The sequence below is a fragment of the Taudactylus pleione genome, unplaced genomic scaffold (assembly GCF_031769625.1).
Source record: "Taudactylus pleione unplaced genomic scaffold, aTauple2 ptg000186l, whole genome shotgun sequence".
Taxonomy (NCBI): domain Eukaryota; kingdom Metazoa; phylum Chordata; class Amphibia; order Anura; family Myobatrachidae; genus Taudactylus; species Taudactylus pleione.
The window spans coordinates 4340768-4361899 of NW_028284588.1; the positions used below are offsets into that span (position 1 = coordinate 4340768).

General features: G+C 42.9%; 1 protein-coding gene across 2 annotated transcripts in view; it reads left to right on the top strand.

The window, feature by feature from the left end:
- The first annotated feature begins 739 nt into the window (after positions 1–739).
- Positions 740–21132, top strand: part of GABBR2 (gamma-aminobutyric acid type B receptor subunit 2) — a 777957-nt gene continuing 757564 nt past the window's right edge. Inside the window, exon 1 of one of the 2 annotated variants that reach the window (XM_088476284.1) lies at positions 740–1249. In XM_088476284.1, the coding sequence (XP_088332410.1) occupies positions 863–1249 (387 nt within the window). In that variant the 5' untranslated portion in view covers positions 740–862. The remainder of the gene's footprint in view (positions 1250–21132) is intronic. The other variant, XM_088476286.1, reaches the window with a different exon arrangement.

The following is a 21132-nucleotide window of genomic DNA, read 5'->3' on the forward strand; positions in this document are numbered from 1 at the left end:
AACCTCTGCATGACAACCGTCCCCACCACAACAGCATCACCGGGAAGGAATCACTGATACTACATCCCTCAGGGACAGAAAACCCACAGCCCGCAGCGCCGGACACAGAGCATCCCTCTCCCTGCAGCACACACAGTACAGTCTGCTGTAGCATCTCCTCTTACGGCAGTCACTCTGCAGACTCCCCTTAGCAGATAATAGATTTCTTTAGGTGGAATCAGCCGGCATAGGACTTGAATGCACAGTACATGGGCTCCTCAGGTCTGTCATACTTAAGAACTGTACTCTTGGTGTGTGCTTGTAAACAGCAGTGTCTAGATTCCAACAGTGCCAGCAGCAGCCTTCGTGTAGCCTTCCCAACAGCATCAACAGCAGCAGCATTAGTAGCAGCACACCTCTCCCTGCCCATGCCTGTGATGCTTGCACTGGTGGTGGCGGTGTTACATTTGGGAGCTGTGAAGGAGGAGGAGGTGCCACTGACAGTAGGATTGTCAGGGGTGTGTGTATGAAGGGAGGAGGGAGACCCTGATCCTCGAAGGAAAACAAATAGGAAGCGGAGGAAGAGGTCTCTTGGAAGAGGAACCTTTGGGCACCTGCTATGTGTTACTTACGTTGTCTCCCCCGTGTCTTTATGTGCAGGCAGATGGCATGCAGGAGATCTAAATGATATCCAGCTACGCATCGCCCCTACATCCCTATCAGGTGGCGAGTCTACGGGGCGCCCTGCACATCAGTGTGCCGTGTGTGTGATCTCCCCTCCCCGGCCCGCCTATGCTTGGGGAGCCTCTGCCTTTCTCTCCCTGACATGAGAAGAGAGTGAGAGGGCGGATCTGCTCCATCTCCCCTGCAGTCAGACATAGGAATGGCTCCGTCCCCGAGGAGGCACTGGCGATCAGGCTGCGCTGTCCGTGGTGCTGATACCGCAAGAGCTGCTGGTGGTGCTGAGGCTGCTGGAGGCTCCGTCAGACCTGTCGTACAGATGCCAGTGCTGCCTCCGCAATGCTTCCTGCTGGTGCTAGGATTGGGATTGGGACCTGGTTTGGTTGGTGGATCAAGCGGGACAACGATCGAACAGCCCACAAACGGGACCTCGTTGTCTATCATGGGTTTGATGCCGATTAGCGAGACGGTGGCGAAAGGAAATATTGGCAGGGGCATCCTGCCCGCTGTGCGGCTGGCTATAGATCAGATCCACAATGACTCCCTGCTGCATCCCTACTTCCTGGACCTGAAGCTGTATGACACCGCGGTAAGGCTCACCTACTACCCCTTCATGTTCCTGCTCATGTGCCACTACCTGTACTAGATATGAGTATCATGCACGTCTGCCTATTGTGTAGGTCCTTTTTGGTGTGCACCTACAGTACTGATCGTGCAGGGCTATCTTACCTTACATTTCACTGTGCATTGGAGCTGCAAAGGTATGCTCCAGCTTTGCCTTAGCGCAGATAAGAGTTGCTTGGTAACACCTATAGGGTGATAGGAATAAGGTGTCAGATATTTATTTCTATACATTTAAACATTTGTCGGTAGCTGCCACTATGTTTAACATGATTGATGGAGCTGTGCGTAATTTTACCATAACATAGCAACAAGGCACAATTCCATGAGTGGGAGTCGGTGTAATGATGGAGAGAATGCAGAAATGCAGCACAGCCTTTCACTATGTGCTTCCAGCACCATGATGCTGCATAGGTGCATGCTCACCTTTCTTGCTTGGTTTTGGAGGCTTAGACCAATGTACTAATATGTTTTATATTTATTTGTTTTACCAATTGCATCTCTAAATCGTTCATATTGTGTAAACCACACTAAACAGTATAAATTAATGATTAATATTTTTAGTCCAGATGCCTCCTCCATTCCTTGAAATAGATTAAGTTCAGATGACTGAGCAACAGATACATTAAAATGTCTCTCATTTCAAGCTTTAATCATGTCATTTGCAGAAATTCATTTATAGAAATGATATTTCAAATTATGGTCAAATTATGGTTCTGTAGGTGTTTTGTTGGGGCCAAAATAAAAAAGCTAATGATAATTTGGATTGACCAATGCAGTCTCTATACTGCACATAAGGGAAAGACACTCTAGTACTATATAGCTGCTAGCTAGCGAATACTAATCAGCATTGCTGAGGCTGAGCCATAATTATCTAGTGTATCATAGAAGGTTTCTTTGAGAATTGATAGATTAGTTTAGTTAAGCCACATTAACTCAAAGATTAGAAAACTAAATATTGATCAGTTATTAGGTTTTAAAAAAGGGTATACAACTGTGTATGTAATTTAGACAGTCTGCTTAATTATGATCAGAACCAATACTTGCCATGCATACCACACTAAATATATATATTCTTCATTGTGTTCTTTGTTTTTGTGATATATCAATTATACATACTGTATATATGGAAGATAACATAGTTGATTGAACTAATACTTATTTTGTTTGGACAATACCATTATGTGACTGGATATGATTCAGTAAGTAAAGTTTACAGGCGTTGGAAGGATTGTGTTGGCTTTCCCGGCAAATAGTAGATTCTTGTCATTATTCTATTAAATATGTTTGGGATGACCCTGTTGATTGAGCTAGTGCCTGAAGATGGCAGTCATTTCGTGGAGCTTGATTCCATTTCCAAGGCAACCCCTTAAAAAATGTAGATTGTGTGCTGGAAAAACCTACACCCCTTTGACACAGGTGACTTGGCTGAAAAATAAATAAAGTCAAACAAAAAGTATTTCCTCCTTTCTTACCTTAACAAATTTATTGTACATTAATTGATAGAAATTAATTTCAATTTAAGTAGTAATATCTGTAATAAAACAAGCACTTAACAATGAATCATAAAGATAATTAATTATAATCATAAGATTCACATACAGCACATTTATACACCCAAGTGCACATACTAAGAATAGAATACATATACATATATGCACATATAAATGTAAATTCCTAATTAATAAATTTATCAAGATTTCATAGAAAATCTTGAGTTATTATTTTATATGCAATTCTATAAATACCTCTTCTGTGCTAAAATATATGAATCAATACACTTTTTATAGAAATTATGCAATAAGATAAATTTGTACATATTTGAATGACCCATTTTAAATGCTTTGTCATCTCTAGAATTATAGTTTATGTTGATAGATAAAACTAGCTGTTTATAAGAAAATAAATAGTTAAAATCTGCATCACTGTCACAGGAGCTGCCTTGTCTGAAATGGCCATGCTTTCAGTTATCCACTAGGTACTGTATACAGAGTATAACACCAACATGTGCTGAGGCTTAGTGCAACCTATAAGTGGACTATTTCACTTTGTTTTGGGCTCAGTAATGTATGTTATGACAGTGGCAGAACTAGCGAATGATAGGCCTAGGTGCAAAAATGTGCTTATTAATATTCAGTACCAGTATATATTTGAATTGAAACAGGTGAAAGCCTTGTGCATGCTGGAGAGATGACTGGGGGTGTCAGAGCATGGGGTGCTGGAGAGATGGCTGGGCATATCAGAGAATGGGGTGGTGGAGCGATTTCTGGGTGTGTCAGAATATGAGATGCTGGCACAGGGGGTTTGGCTGGGGGTCAGACAATGGGGTGCTAGAGCCGGGAGTGGGATGTAGTCTGGAACCCGACGGTCTAAATGCCGACCGCCGGCTTCCAGACTGCTTTATCCCGACTATGGACGAATGACAGGGATCTAAATCTAGATGCCTGTCATTTGCCCCAACGTCTGGAGACCAGCGCCCGGCATCCCGATCGAGTGGATGCCGGGCGACGCAGCGGACAGCCGCAGAAGGGGGAGGGTTAGGTTTAGGGCACCCGGGGGGGACTGAGGGTTAGGCACCCCCCCCAGTAGGTTAGGGTTAGGCTAGGGGGAGGAAGGGTTAGGGTTAGGCACCCCCGGGGGTAGGTTAGGGTTAAGCACCTCCCCGGGGGACTTAGGTTTAGGCAGCGTGGTAGGGGGGGTTAGGTTTAGGCACTTAGAGGGAGGGTTAGGGTTAGGCACAGGGGGGAGGTTAGGGTTAGGCACCCCTAAGGAGGGTTAGGGTTAGGGGGGTTAGGTTAGGTTAGTAAATACTTACCTTTAGGATGATCGGGATTTCCTCCTTTGTCGGGCAGCCACTGTTGGGAATTGAACCGCCGGCCATGCGGCCAGCGGTAATACATATCACACCCCAAGGAGTGTGTAATCACCTGTCTCCTGTCAGCCCTGCACTCCCCTATCTCCCTCATCAGCAGACACATCAGCCAAATCCACAGCATCTGGTCTGCCCACCAATTTTGTCACTGCATCAGTGAGCCAATCATCGCTCTGCTCTTGCCTCCTTGCCACTCACAGCCAGCCAATGACATGAATCAGCCCAACTCATTACGCAGTCTCACCTCCTGATTAGCTAGTGTGCAGCCACTGGATCCCAGGTCATCAGTGTCATGGTGCTGCCCAGTGTATCTGATGCTGGCTGTGATGCAGAGCTTTGTCTCATCTGACTCTGGATGACTGCTGCATGAAGCGTTCTCATCTGCTCAGTGCTCTATGCAGCTGCATAGCCAGAGTATCTATCGGGTTGGCCCTGTCCACACAGGTGAATAGCTTTCCCGGTGTTATGAATGCCAAAGTCTGCTCCATGTGAACCCCATAGAACCCAGTTAGCGAGGTCTTCCACCACTAACAACTGCCCATTGTTCCCTTAGAACTCAACATGTTCACCGGTACTTAGGTGGCCGCCTGGTTTTAATACTTGGGGTAATAGCGGTTCACATGAAGGTACAATGGGATCCAGTGGTGAGTGGGACAACAAGAATAGAAACAGTTAGAGGTATGGCTTGGGAACAAATGGAATGACTAGTGAGCTGATGGTGCGGCTTAGGTGCTGGTGGTGCAGCAAGAGCTGATAGCAGCAATTGGAGCACAAGTGGTGTGGCTTGTGTGCTGATGGTATGGCAAGAGCCGATGGTAGAAATTGGTAAACCAGTAGTGTGGCTTTGAGAGCTGATGGTGCAGCTTAGGTGCTGATGTGGTGGCTTGGGTGCTGATGGTGCGGCATTACCCGGTGGCAGAGGTTGGTACCCAAATGATGCAGCTTTGAGAGATGATGGTGTGGCTTTGAGAGCCAGTACAAAAAAGTTGTGTACAAATTAGTATACTGCGGCTTTGAGAGCCGGTACACAAGTCTGTGTACTGGTTTGTGTACCAATTAGTTTACTATGGCTTTGAGAGCCAGTACACAAGTCTATGTACTAGTTTGTGTACCAATTAGTGTACTGCGGCTTTGAGAGCCGGTACTCAAGTTTGTGTACTAATTAGTGTACTGCAGCTTTGAGAGACGGTAAACAAGTTTGTGTACTAATTAGTGTACTGCGGCTTTGAGAGACAGTGGCAGCACGGAAGCTGCTGGTGTGGCTAGGGAGCTGTTGGAAAGGCAGGTGAGCCGGTGGCAGCACGGAAGCTGCTGGTACAGCTAGGGAGCCATTGCAGAGGCTGATGAGCTGGAGGCAGCACGGAAGCTGCTGGTGTGGCTAGGGAGCCGTTTGTAGAGGCTTAGAGCTGGTGGCAGCACGGAAGATGCAGGTGCCACTAGGGAGGGGTTGGAGAGGCTGATGGCCGGTTGCTGCATGGAAGCTTCTGGTGCGGCTAGGGAGCCATTGCAGAGGCTGAGAGCTGGTGGCAGCACGGAAGCTGTTGGTATGGCTAGGGAGCCATTGGATAGGCTGAGAGCTGGTGGCAGCACGGAAGTTGCTGGTGAGGCTAGGGAGCCGTTTGAGAGGCTGAGAGCAGGTAGCAAGGTAATTCCACTGGGGGACCAGAATACACTATCACAAGATGATACAGAATGCTGACCATGCAGCTGAGCCAAGAGAACCTACAGGAACGCTATAGTCAGCTGAGGCAGCAACAGGCCAGCGTGTACAAATAGGAGGAAAAACCAATCACGCCGTGCTGTGGATAACAAGTGACCTCCTGAGGCATGCAGATCACCTTGCAACTGAGGTAACCGGAACAACAGCGTCATTAGAAGGTAAACTACCAGAGGGAGACAAATAGTGACCTCGACTTGTAACACCCGGGCAGCACAGCTGTCAGTGCCCTATACAGTATGTAGATGGAGATTTTGCTATCATTCTCACTGTTGTATAGCAGTACCTTTGGAGCAAATTATGATTGCTGTTTTATGGAATGGGACATTTATGTCCATGTTTGCACATTATTGGGAGGTAACATTATCATTCCATGGAAAAGCTTTTCTGTTGGATTTTAATTCACATGAGTTAATTGAAATCCAGATAAAAACACAAGTCCAAACCTACTATATATGCAAATGATTTTAAAAAAACAAGACAATTTTACATTATTAATATGACCTTTGTTATGTTATACAATATTCCCGTGGCTAATCAATAACCTTCCATTAGTATTTAACATATGTTCAACATTTGATTAATAATAGTTTAAGATACTATAATATTATTAATTATTAATAATTGCTTAATCCTGTGCATCTAAAGATGACTTTGAAGACTAGTGGACTAACCAGTTGTCACATTTAACTTTAACTACTATTGATGTATTAAACCTTAGATACTACATACAGAATGTGACAAAAGGCAAACTACATTTACAGATTATTACAAGAATTGTAAACTTGATAATACACCAGTCATTAAAAATGTATTCAGTCCAAGCAGTTTTGGTATAATGGAAATGATTTTCTGCATTCAGGTTACAAATACGTGATGCACTGCATATAGAATATTTTGTTATATCTTACTTTTAAATGCAGCACTATGGTATGTGAATGAGCCGTCCATTGCTTATACAAATAAAGTAGAAGTAAATAATATGTAAAGTTTCAATCCTGTTGCATTTGCAACTAATCATGACCTGACAATCGAGGAGGTAGCTACACGTTAAATCACAGGTAGAGAAATCTAACCCTCTGCACACATGCACTGGAGCTATTGTTATCTTAAAATTCATGCTTAGTTAGGACCACACCGATTATCTTGAGCCATTTGATCCATCTAATTTTTTAGGAACAATAAACAACAAAACAATTATACTGTAGGTAGAAGGTGAGATGACACATTATTATAACTATGGCTCCACCTATACACACTTACACACAGGAAGAAACAAAATTACACTTTATTGGCACTTAGGCCATGTATGCTGTGCTGCCTCTTTTTTCCAAGTTTGCCACTTGCTTCAATTCACACCCAACCCATTTGCACAGTTACGGGGCAAGCACAATGCACAGTGTATTGACACCCATTCTAAACATCTTTCTCTTTGAGTTTGCAATTTTGCTGCCTTTGAATAAATATCACACCCTACCTGCATACTGTTGCCTTTATGGCCACACTCTACGCAATTACTAGTGGTTATTTTCTGCAGAATAATGTGCTACTCCATAAAGCACAGATCAGTTACAGCTGGTTCCATGAACATGGCAAAGAGTTTAGATTACTGTTATTGTAAACACTTCAGTATACAAAGTATTTAGCTGATGTCAGAAGTTTACATAGTATTGTCCAATGTCAGTAGTATATTCAATACTACCCTCACTGCCTGCAGTACAAGCAGTATTGCCCCAAAGCCAATCTGTACATAGAAGATCATGAATGCAGCCTTCTAAATACTATGAGACTTATGCAGATCTGAATGGAAGTCCATTCTGATTTTGAGTTGAGAGTAAAGAAAAATAAAGCAAGTACAGTAACTGTGCACCTGGACAAACCATGTTGCAATGCAAGGGGTGCAAATACATTTACTTGTTTGCATGTAGGGTAAATACTGGCTGCTTTTTGTATGTAGCCTACAAATGTTTGACAGCATTATTTTTACACTGCAAGTTAGATTTGAGTTTGGACACACCCCTCCCATATCTAAATCTCACTGCACATTTTCCATCTTCTCCACCTGCAGTGTAACACAGATTTGCCAAGGTGCACAGTTACTTGCTTTTTTTTGCTTTACTCACAACTCAGAATCAGCACCAGTGTACTATATGTTCCAGGACCATAAATATGGAACTATGGTAAATGTAGAGTCATACGCATCTCAGGTGAATCTCCATTTGTGACAAATTGAGCATAACTAAGGCGTTCTCATGTAGTTAATGTTCAATTAGGTCATGTCAATGGAATTTCAAGCTATGCAGATCTCATCTTTTCACTAGGGATAGGGCTGATGCAAATGTGCACTGACAATGATGACTATAAATCCCATCATAGGGATTGGGGTGGCCTTGCCAAAGAGATACGTACAACTCTGCATAAGGGAGAAAATAAATATACTGTAGCCAACCAATGACAATGTACACATTGATGTCCCTATCCTAGATCAATATCAAACTCCAGCTATAGTCATAGGGGCATATTCAATTAAACCCGGCAGCTAATTGTCGCGCTGGACGGGATTCAATTAGCGGGGATTCCATGCGTGGGTGTCCCTGAGACCCCGTGCACGAGTCCCCACCGTTTGACTTTACCTTGCACCTCATGTAGGTGCGAGGTAAAATCAGCGTGAGGCCGCCCTATTCAGCCTTGCGCAAGAGGTTATTACACACTGATTCCGCAGTTCTCGCGGAATCAGTGTGTTTTCGCGCGAGAGTCCCGATCTAATGACACGGTGAAATAGCTATTTAATTGAATAGCTAAACCCTGCATCATGGGACTTTAGCCTGTCAATTACCCGGGGGTGAAATCCCGCAGCTAATTTAATATGCCCCATAGTATTGCCCAATGCTAGTATATTATACAAACAATTTCACTTCTTGCTTATAATTTTCCCATTTGCTTGCCACTCATCTGACCTCCCTGCCACCTACTGTACCATGAAAATAAATTAAATAAACAAAAGTAATTTTGACATTATTTTACATAGCAACCAATCAGCTTCTAGCTAATATATTATTTAGAATGGACTGTATTGTATAAATGAAAGCTAGAAGCTGATTGGTTGCTATGTACAACTTCTCCACCTGTCCTCTTTAATGGGTATGATACAGCTCCCCCTTAATCTTAGTAGGTACATACAGAATAGGGTTAGGATTGGGCTGCAATTAGGTTTAGGGTTAGGCTGCTACTAGGGTTAGGCTAAAATAGGACTGTTGGCATTCATAATGTCAACATAATGAACAGGTCGACACTATGTCAGTGCCAACATTGAGATGTCAACATTATGAATATCTAAACATCCTGAATGTCAACATTCAGACCATGTTGACATTATGGTGTTGACATAATGAATGTCTACATTTCATACCACACCTGACAGCAGAGTTATCAGCCTACAATGAAAAAGCTGTCATTGGTAATATTGAGTAGCTAATGGTGGTTTAATATGGTTGAAATGAGAACAGACAGTAAAAGGAAGAGACATGAAACTTTAATCTACCACTGTAGAAACTTTCAAACTGTTGGCATTTATAACTGACCTTCACCATTTATCATAATAGAGGTAATTGAGTGTTCTCCCTATGCTGGTTCTAGAGGAGATGACTGCTTTAATGCTGCACTGGCACTCTTGTAGTTATCTTTCAGTTTGGTGTAACTGGGTAGCTAAATGTTTTTCTTCACGCTTACTGGTTGAAATAGATCCAGGACAGTTGTTCCCCATGTTCAATGCAGCTGTCATCAAAGAGGCAGCAGATACAAACAAATGAGGAATAGAGATGGCAAATGCAATGATAGTTGTTAGCTGTGACTATTTAACTCTCTGGGACCAGCAACTGAGCTGAGATGGTATTATGTGGATCTTCTTGGTGTGATGACACTCCTTGGCACAATTGCCATAATTTTCCACTGCCATAACATATTTTTAGTTATTTTGTGGTTGTGGGAAGATGATTACTGCTTGTTTGCATGTCTTCCATGTCCTTAATAACTTATGAGAGAAAAAGTAAGGAGGTGTCGCAGCATAGCGGGTGTCATGTGGGCATGGCACAGGCAAGTGGGCAGTGCAGGGAGCATGGCACCGAGATTGCATTATCATGACCCCACCCCTGACAATACCATGACACAATTACTGATATTTAAATCAGGGGGTGGGGCCACAATGATGGAGTGCAGCACTCTTAGTGTCATTAAACTGCCCAAGTGAAGTGAGTGGCACTGGACGGGAAATTGCGTACTCTTCCCAAGATTCGTAAGTCTTCCTTGGTTCCGGGAGAATAGGAAGGTATGCAATGGAGCTGTTTTTAACTTGTGTATTACATTGTATAGCTTAATTTCTATTAATTTCTAAGTGTACTTTATCATATAAAATGAACCTTGAATATACAGGAAATGCTTGATAATAAGATGTTTTTCACAATGTATTCCTTGTAAAAAATACATAATAAATAAAATAAAAAAATCCATTGAACGTTTTTGCCAACTACCAATCACAGCCACTTGCCAACCTCAAACTTTTTGGGCATCCAAATAGAATCTGTGAGCAGAGACACTTGGTGCAAGTGAATGCCACAACACCCCCCTTCCCTTAGTACTGAACTGTAATAGGGGGTCCATGGCCAGCAAGTGGTTACACACTGAAGTGAAGAAAGACCAGCAACAGTGGCTGTGCTGGGGTCGGTAGTGTCCACTGGATGAAATGTAATGGTAGGGTCCCACAAAATAGTGTGTCTGCGTTACCACTCAACAAGCATATCCAATCATGGATGGGGGGGTGACCAGACCAAATAGGACATAAAAGATTACAAGGAGGGCAGCATATAGGCAACATTGTGTGGTTCTACCCTGGGGATAAGCACACAGCACTGGTCCATTGTTCATGATTAGAGGCCCATCTCTTAAGGTGACTTTAGGTGTACAGTATTATCTGGCTGGTTTCAGTGTAACCTGTTTCTTTGCAGTTATTACGGAACTAGAAGTTCCAGATTACCCTCTCTAACAGGGCAATCTGTGCATTGTGGTTCAACAACACTTAAGAGCCACAGGCACTAATAAAAGTACAGTGAAGTGATATACGGTCAGAGTTATCACATCTGGATTTTTTAAAGAATTGTTGCACTTCGGCCCATTTTTCTAAATTCATAAAAGACCTTTGATGTCTGCGAGCAGAATAAATCTAACTTTTTTTTACTGTAGTTTGCCCCTCCCCTCACTATTTTGTAGATTTAGAATAGATGTGTACAACTTGGCATTGTCAATTCTCTATCATTATCTACAAAATGTAGCACAGTGATTTACTCTTTGTAGTCTGCATTAAAGTCAAAATTGCTTTCACTATACTGTGTTCATTGTTTTGAAACTGTGATTGCAAATTTGTTATTGGTTCCCAAAATTACAAATCATGTTATATTTAGTATATACCTATCAGCACTTGTGTTTAATGGTGTTTCGGAAAGAGTAGAGGCAGGGGTGGCTTAAGAGAGGAAGGGTCCATGTTCAGTCTTTGTGTGGGCCTCCTCTTCTCTCTCAGGTGACATAAGCAAGTAGACTTTGGCACTGTGCCAGAGTTTCCTGCGCATGCGCTCATCTCCAGGATCATGGCACGAGAGTCATGTTGACAGTGATTTCTCTACTGCGAATGTGCAAATGTCCAAGTGATTTGTGCATTGCCGATATGGGACTCCAGAGGGAAATGTAGAATATATAGGTGCAGGGTGTGTGGTGTGGCCCCTTTGGATCCAGGGACACTCGTGCACCACACACCCTGCACCCATTATAGATATGCCAATGAGGAGTGGGCAGATGGGAATGGCTTAACACTTCAGAAGCGCTAAGCAGGCCAACTGGGGCATAGCCAGACTCAACAGACTCAAGACTCACCTATTCATCCAAGCATTTCACTAATGTCCCTTGTTAAGCTTGTTTTGTATTTTGTACTGTAAATGCAAATGTAAAGCACTTTGAGTCCTTTAGGAGAAAAGCGCTATATAGATAACACTATTATATTATTATTATTATTATTATTATTATTAGCCATACCCACTATGATACAGAAATCTCACAAGTGTGCTCTAGCCATGCACCTGTGTCCCCATTTACTATTTTTACATGTTGGGAGGTATGCGATGGTGACTAAGTGCTTTGTCATTGAAGTCAGCAGAAGTATTGATTGTTTCCTGTACTAATAGGTTGTATTCCTTATGCACATACTTAAAATATTCAATGTTTTAACAGACCATTTATTTTAAGGCCTATCTAAATTTTTATTTCTGTGTCAAGTAGTCATATTTTTATTTTATGTTGTTTTAGTTCCTAATTAGTTTTTTTTATCGTATGGGGTAAAAACAAGTATAAGTTAAAACTACTGAAAGAAATTGTCCTAAAGAGATAAGACCAGCAAAGGATGTTTTTCCTCTTTTCCCAAAAGGCATTTCCTGCAGAAGATTGTATTTTTTAAATGGGCAGATTAGGGTTCATCATGAGGTAATAACTAAAAGAGCTTTGTGCTTGTAAATGACCCACATTATATTTAAGTTATGTAGTGTCAGTCTGTTCCAAGGCACTGTAAAAAATGTTTGTTATAGAAAGACACACAGTGGTGCAGACAAGTACAATAGGCATACCACCCCACATTTGTGAGGGGGAGGTCGGGACAAATGCACGCATTGGCGTGGTTTAGTTACAAGGGGGCATGGCCCCATGGGAAATACAGTATCTATGAACCACACTGCTTTTTTTGTCATGCGCACGTCATCCATTCATCACTGCTCTGCTAAGCTGAGCAGCTGTGTCAGAGTGTGCCTCCAACCTCCCACCTGCCTATTGCTCGGGTGAGACAGTGCAGAAAAAGCAAGTCTTCTCCTGCTGAAATATGGACAGTAGGGAGGTATGAGCATACAAAGCCCTACATGCAATAGCATATAAAATGCAGGGGGATAGGCGTTTTAGACACAGTCAGCGCCGTATCAGGATGGCAGTGCGCCCTGTGCTGCACTGCCGCCCTCGCACTCCCCCCCTCTCCTCCTCCCCCTGAGCACTTACCTTTTTCCACCAAGGGGTAGGTGGAGGGTGGGGATCCTCTTCAGTGTTACTCTGTGAGCACCAAGCAGCACAGCAGGAGGTCTCTCTACAGACCTCCGGAGCCATACAGTTTGCGGCCGGTGACCTTAGAGGCTTCCGCCCTGTGCGGAGGCACCAGCCGCACCACCCTCCCCACGGCCCTGAACACAATGCTAGGGATGGGGCAAGGAAGATAATCCAGAGGCCAAACAATTTTTCAATCAGAAAATGCTAAATTACTAGTTTAAAATATTATATTATTAATGACCACAGCTAAAATATTCTACTGGTTTTTTTACACTCATTAACTAATCCTCTCCCAAGCACGCTATAGAACAAAAATGTGCAATGTCTTCCCAGGACCAATGCTTCCAGCTTGTCATTAAAGAAACAATATCCTGTGTTTTGACACTTATGTCGGGTACACACTAGACGATGTGTGTACCCGGCCAATGCACAATGCATTGAACGGCAAACAGTCATTTGATGCTGCACGATCTGGTGAACAACCACACTATATTTCGCTCACCAGCCACCTCCACATGCATGGAGTCGTTCTTCAAATTGACAGATTGAGCAGCATGTAGGCTTGATTTTTCGACGCGATGATTGACTCCTCAGGAGCACATTTGGTCGCTCATAGTGGGTTCACACTTTCTAATATGGACGATATATCGACCCAATCCGCCGGATCGAGCGACATATTGTCTAGTGTGTACCAATATTAAGTTACACTATAATGGAATTTTAAAGATATAAGTTCACTGTTTTATACAACCTATCAGGCAGCTTAAAATATCACATATATTTTCAAACCTACTCTAGGCAAAAAGCATTTGAGTCCTTTTGCAAAATTTGCTATATTTTTTTATATATACAGGAACTGTACTCTTAGTTCTAGCAACTTCATAAAATTGGTGAATTATGTTTGACATTGGAAAATATAGTCCTAGTGGTTGTGTGTAAATCATCACAGGTAATTAAGTCAAATCAGCTTACTTTAATAAATGTCACTTCAATATGTTTGACACTGCTTTGACAGCATTTCCATATACATGTACTGTTTGAATTACTACATACACCATTTACAGGTGTTTAAATTGTATGAGAAACATTACTTTGCATTTTTGGTAGAATTATGCATATTTGAGTTGTTGAAGGTCATGTACTCAGACAAAGAAAGATGCACAATTTTCTTTTTAATTCTATCCTCTAAGATTATTGTGAACTATTGTTTCTTACACATTGTGTACTATTATTTAATTGTTGGTCTTTAATTGTTTTTTTACATACTCCCAGCAGCAGATCATAAAATTAGGGTTCATAGCTATATCATGGGCTCAGTTGTCCAGGAGCACAGAGCTATCACATCGGAACCAAGTGATGCAAATATTAGTGTGACAAGTTACAACGAAGCCTATTCATTATACTTTATGAGCTTGTTACAAATGTGGAAACGCTAATTAATGTATGTTTTCTGTAACGGGCCCATTCATTATTAGGGGCCACCAGTTTTCTGCAAACTCCAAAAACTGAAAGTTTTCAGAATTTGCTTGCAGGAACCAATACCATATTCATATGGCGTTGCTTCCTGGAGCCCCGCTCCTTACAATGGCACTGTGTGCCCTGTGGTAGTGCACATGTGTAAACTTTTTTGAGCAGCTGTCCTCACACAGGAGCAATACTAAACTTGCAGTGATGATGATGAACAGCCCCACAGTTATCTTGGGGTAATGAAGTTACTGTGTATTTATTGCAATGATTGTAGAATGATTGTGAGCTGCTGTGCATGGCAACTAAAATTTAAAATTAGCAGTTTGATGTGGATATTTTTGTGACTATTTTGCTGCCTACCTCGGCTCCCACTGCACATGTCCGACTCGGGATAGGCCGTGCACAATTATTATATAGATATTAGGGGTCACCTCATGGTTCCATGACCTATATAAAAACACTTGTCACAGAACTATTAATTGACATCTGACATATAAAAAAAAACTTTAATAATGTTTGCATTACAAATAATTTGATTTATTTTATTTACTACTTCCAGACATATTATATAGTGTTATTTGACTAGTACTCTGGATAGTATATGAATAAAAGAACAATTTTAATAGGAGTCAGGATTTGAAATTGTTTTCTCTACAAAATGGGTTTCATATCAATACAGAACTCATAGGTGCAGGGGGTGCAGATGAAATGGGGTTCTGAGTTGAGGGGGCACAACTTCCCTGTCAATGATGCATGTGTTATAAACATTTTTTACCACTGGGTGGTACATGGGGTCCCTTACTAACTTTTGCTATGGGGCCTACAAATATCTATTGTAGATACGCCCCTTGTGTTCTTGTCCAAGTGATACAGAAAATATTAGTGACCTCTTTTTATTTTTGTGCAACGGAAAGGTTGGATAACTGTGTTTATGAGCAGATCCCAGAGAACCACAGGTGGCAGCTACACATGGCCCCACATCTGCTGGACCACTGAGTAGCTGCTACCTTAGTAACTTTAGGCCCTGAAAAAGAGTATTCCATGCCCTATACAGAAAAACTCAGCCTGCTTCTTTGTGGTTTTATGACCACGGATCTCCTATTATTTTAAACTAAATAAAGATTGTCTATATATCATTTTTCACTTGGCATGAAAACAAAAAAGCTGTGCCGACTGCATCTTGAGACATCGTGTTCAGATGTGTCCATATACGTCTATCCTCCTTGTGCTTTAAACAGCCCTTCTAGTCGCGCCATGCCGTGGTGTGACTTGGTAGCGCCGAGCATCTTTTTGTACGACTTTTTACCTTCATATGCATCTTATTTGCACAGTGATGTGAATAGTTAGCACAAGCAGCTTCTGCTGATTAAAATGATATGTAGCATGCCTATGCTCTGTGTGCAACTGCGGGTTTATCTGCATGCGAAATGCTATGTTACAGTGTCACAGCCACTGACACTGTAACATAGCATTTTTCATACAGATACACTCGCAGTTGCATACAGTATATAGGCATGCTGCATATCATTTTAATCAGCTGTAGCAGCTTGTGCTAACTATTCACATCACTGTGCAAATAAGATGCTCAGTGCCACCGAGTCACACTGTTCTCACGTGTTATGTGTAACAACTTGTAGCACACGGAGGATAGATGTATGTGGACACATCTGTACAGATTCAGACTCAGTCACACACAGATATAAAAATGTTGCATATTAAATGAATGAGTGCAGTCTGTGAAGCTTATTGATGCATCCATTTGCTACTAAGACAAATTTTTGGTTGAATAAGAAGCGAAAAAGATGCTCAGCGCAAGCTGAGTCACATGGGAGCTGGCAGAACACGAAGGGATGTTTTTTTACGCGACTGCAACAATAGTATATGAGAAATCATATGGAGATTGTAGAATACTAGAGATAAGCGGGTCCGGTTCTCCGAGAACCGGACCCACCCGAACATTGCAATTCTGAGTCGGATCCAAGACCGGCTCAGGTTTTCCCGCCTGATTCGGATCCGAAAACAAGGCAAAACGTCATTCTCCCACTGTAGGATTCTCACGCGTTTTGGATTCTATAAAGGTCCCGGTGATCGGCACCATTTTCACTCCGGCTGTAGAGAATGTGCGCTGTTGTTCAAGGGTGCAGTGTTGTTGAGCTCAGGGTCTGTGCTGCTGTTGTTCAAGAATGCAGTGTTTTTGGGCTGGGGTATGTGCTGCTGTTGTTCAAGGGTGCAGTGTTGTTGGGCTGGGGGGTCTGTGCTGCTGTTGTTCATTCAAGGGTTCAGTATTGTCGGGCTGGGGATGCAGTACATAAAGGAGTGCTGCTGTGTTGTCTTGTCCATCAAGGGGCTAGGGCTGCAGTACATAAAGGGATGCTGTGTTGTCCGGGGGTGCTCTGTCAATCTAGGGGTGCTCTTCCCCAGTGTTTAAAAATAAAAGTTAAAATTATCATTCCACAGAAGAAACTGTAGCTAGTAGCTATGCTATTATTGTTCGGTGTCACTGCCAGCCACATAACATATCATCCACATAATTTTGACTCTGCTGGTGGTCTGTCCGCACTCCCCTGCTCTGCAGGGGTGCTTTGTTGTCCATAAAGGGGTGCTGTGTTGTTCATCAAGGGGCTGTTTCCTCGTCCGGGGGGGCTCTTCCCCAGTGTTAACAAAATAAAATGAAAATAAAATCATTCCACAAAAAAAATGATGTGTTGATTTTTTTTGTGTGTGATACTGTAGCTAGTAGCTACGCTAGTATTGTTCGGTGACACTGCAGGCAAGACCGCAGTTTAACATCCATGTATTTGTGACTCTGCAGGTGGTCTGTCTGCACTCCGCAGGGGTGCTTTGTCCATAAACGGGTGCTGTGCTGTTCATCAAGGGGCTGCTGCCAGGTTGGGAATTGCTTTTCTAGTGAAGTGTAATCTAGATGGGATTTGGTAGCGGGGACACAGGACCTCAATTAATTGTCTAAAATCCACTGCATTATTGTCGGATATTGGGCGCACATCTAATACCAGCATAGATGTTATGGCGTCAGTGATCCGCTGTGCAACTAGGTGACTGCTGTCATACTTGCTCCCCCTTGCAAAGGATTGTTTAACAGTTAATTTTTTTTGAAGTACTACTAGTAGTCTTTACTGGCCCCCTTCTAGGATGAAAATCCACTGCCAGCAGCAGCAGGCATAGCGCTCAAGGATTCTTCTAGGGCAAGGACTGATGTGAATGATTTAAATATTTTTTGTAAATTCCTCCCCTCCTCCCTCATAAATTTGCTTCGGAATCCAAAAATTTAATTAAATTTACTACTAATCAAATCTCCCTCAGGCCTCTTGAATAATAAAAACATTTGTTTCCTGATGTGCCATATTGAAAGTTGAACAGCCACAGCTGCTGTAATCTTTGACATGCAGTTGCTGAATGCCAAAAATGTCCAGAAAACTTTATGGCCACAGACAGCATCTCCTGCATGCCCCTTTAATTTAAAAAAAATATTCTGAACCACCAAGTTGATTTTGTGGGCAAAACATGGGACATATTGTTCACCTCCTCGCTTATAAATTTGCTTGGGAATCAAAAAATTTTATTACATTTTCTACCAATCAACCCTTCATTTCCCTTCCTTCAACTACATACATACTCCATCTTCCTCAGGCCTGTTGATTAATGAAAACATGTTTCCTTATGTGCCATGTTGGAAGTTGAACTGCCACGTTTTTGTGCCGCCCACTGCTGCCATTTAGCTTAGTCAGCCAGCTAGCTTGGTGCAAACTGGATGAAAACAATATTGTGAGCTGTGAGGTGGTTAAAATTGACTGGAAACAAGTGGAATTTAATGTTATTGAGGTTTATAGTACTGTAGGAACAAAAAAAGCCCAAATTATGTGATTTTAGAAGTTTTTATACATTTTTTAAACAAAAGATCCAAAACAAAACTAAAACACGCAAGGGCGTTTTTGGCAAAACCAAATCCAGATCCAAAACACGAAGGAGATACAGATCCAAAACCAAAGCACTTCCCTATAGAATACATAACAATTACTATACTATATATGTTCCCCTAGTGGGTACAGTATAAGCTGACTCTAAAACCCAACTGCATTCTGACTTTATAGTGTCCTCACGGTAGAGATGGAAATTGTAGTAATGAAAGGTGTTATTACAATTTACAATGTGCACAGATCTGCTTTAACCCACTTTTTTTTCTGACATCAGCAAATTTTCAGCTCCTAGCAAAAGAAACTCGGATAAGTTCACAGAGGTGGGATTCTAGCTTAGACTCTATTAATTATTATACTTTATTATCACATATCACAGCAATATGGAATGAATTCTCATACTTACAGTATTTGTTAGAAATCTCTTTCCGGGACAACTATGCTTATCACTTCATTGCCTTTGCTAACATTATGTATTCGCCACCATTAGGCCATGAAGGGACATATAGAAGATGATATACTGTAGTTTATCCCTCTCTGGCACAAATGCCTCCATATTGACAAAGAGGCTTATGCCATCTGAATGTAACAACCCTATACCCATAGTTGCCGACATCTGGCTGCCTCCTCAAGGAAAAAGCAGCCAGGTCGGCACACGGTGGAGCATTATGCTCTTTTGGATGTGGAGCAAGGGGGCATGACTGTGTGATCACGTCATCGCGGCCCTGCCCTTGTTACACAATGCCGCAATTACCGCCATTGTGCAGCAGGGGCAAGGGCTACCATGACGCAATTTAGTGTGAATAGTCTCATCGGGTCCCTCGTACTGCCCACTTGTACTGTATAAGTGGGAGGCAGTGGGGGCAATGGGTATGCCGGTGTTGAGGTCCGAGGTGTGGCAGCTGGCGGGGAGACTTGTCCACCTTTCCGGGTGGCTGAGAGCGCCACTCGATTTTTAGGAGCCTCTCGGCCATTCCGGGAGGGTAGGCAAGTATGCATATACGTAGTGTTCACTCTAGCTCCGCGCGCGCACGCAAAAAGGGGGCGTGGCCATTGAAAAGGGGTCGCGTCTATATAAGACACGTCACCTTTTAGTCAATCTTGGAGGCGTGCCCGGCACTTATGGACATGCCGGCAGCCCCCAAGCACTGCTGACAGGGTGAATAGATGCCGGGCGCATGCACCCAGTGTCTATTCACCAGCGGAAAAAAAAACACTTTCCCGCACCAAGGGACCGGTGATCCGGTGAGCTTCTCCATGATCCGGCTCCTGCTCTGTGACCCCGGTCAGCTGCTCTTTGCTGTAAACTGAGATGCCAGCACCTCCTTCTCAGCATGAGCGCTCTCAGTGTGTCAGGAGAGACACAGTGTTTAAAACAGGTCAGACTTCACTCAGAAGCTGCATGGCTGTCTGATCTGCATCGATGTTTCCAATGTTTACACTGATGCACATCATCGGATGTATATAAGAAGGCAGCAATTTTTATCCCTATGCTCGGGTAAGCTTTGGAAGACATTAACATATTTTTGATAGTGCGATCCATAATAGATCGCAGTTGCGATTGCATTAGCATAAATCTCTGAATCAGTCCCACAGTCTTTCATACTAAAGACATGCACAGAATACTGTACACTATCTCTTCAGGGCTGTCCTCCAACTATCACTTGTTTTCACCCTAATAGTAATCTCATTCTTAATCAAGGAATCAAGTCACATGTATCCAAAGTGCGTCTCTCTGCAAACTATCCACTCTGTGGCTCCAAAATGAATTTTTGTGATACTTCATCGTTCTCTCTGCTCCCGAATCAATCAGACTGTATTTCTCATCTTTAGCTGGGCTCTAAAAATCTTGAACTTTCAGCACAGATGCTGTGATCCTTCTCACAGTATTATCCAGCCGATTGCTGCTGTCTCTCAGACAGGAGCGCCCAAAGGAGGAGGAGAGGGTACTAATTATCTGAGCTTGTTGGAGGGGCCCGGATCAGCATCTAAGGGGGACATTTTCCCTCTTTATAGCACTGCTGAGGTGGGCAAATGTACCCCTGTGTGGCTGCCGGTGTAAACCCCCACTCTCCTGTGCAGCCAGTGGCGCCCACTGTGTGGAAACTTTTTTTTTTCACCTGTGACAGTTCTCTGCATCCCTGCTTTATGGATCTTTTTCTTGGATCCTATTATCTCAATTCACTCTCACAATGGCTGTCTGTTATCTTTCCTTGGCTTTGTGCACACTGACCTCCAAAATCACCTGTACTCACCTCTACTTTTGTATACGGTCTTTCTGAACTCTGCCTCTTTCAACTCTGTCTCTGTCTGCGGAGTCTCTCCTAGGGCAATCCTTCCATCTCCCAAGTCTCTGGGGACAATTTGGGCAAGATATATCCTTTTTTGCATATTTGACAACTTTTTGGCTGCCTCCTCCGGGAGGAGACAGCCAGATTGGCAGTGCGGTGATGTATGGAGCAGCTAAGTGGGCAGTAGAGATTGCATTATCATGGCTCTGCCCCTGCCATTATGGCCCTATCCCAACTATAAAATGTTATTATTACCGGGATTGTAAAGTGAAGGTGGGGTCCTCGATGATGCAAATCAGTGCAAATCGTGTCATCAAGCCGGCCAGATTGCCAACTTCACTCAGGAAGGAAGTGGCCCCAGGCAACAGTAGATGGCTTCCAAGCAACTGGGAGAGCCACTCGAGATTTTTGAGTGTCCTAGACATTCCAGGAGAGTAGGTAAGTATG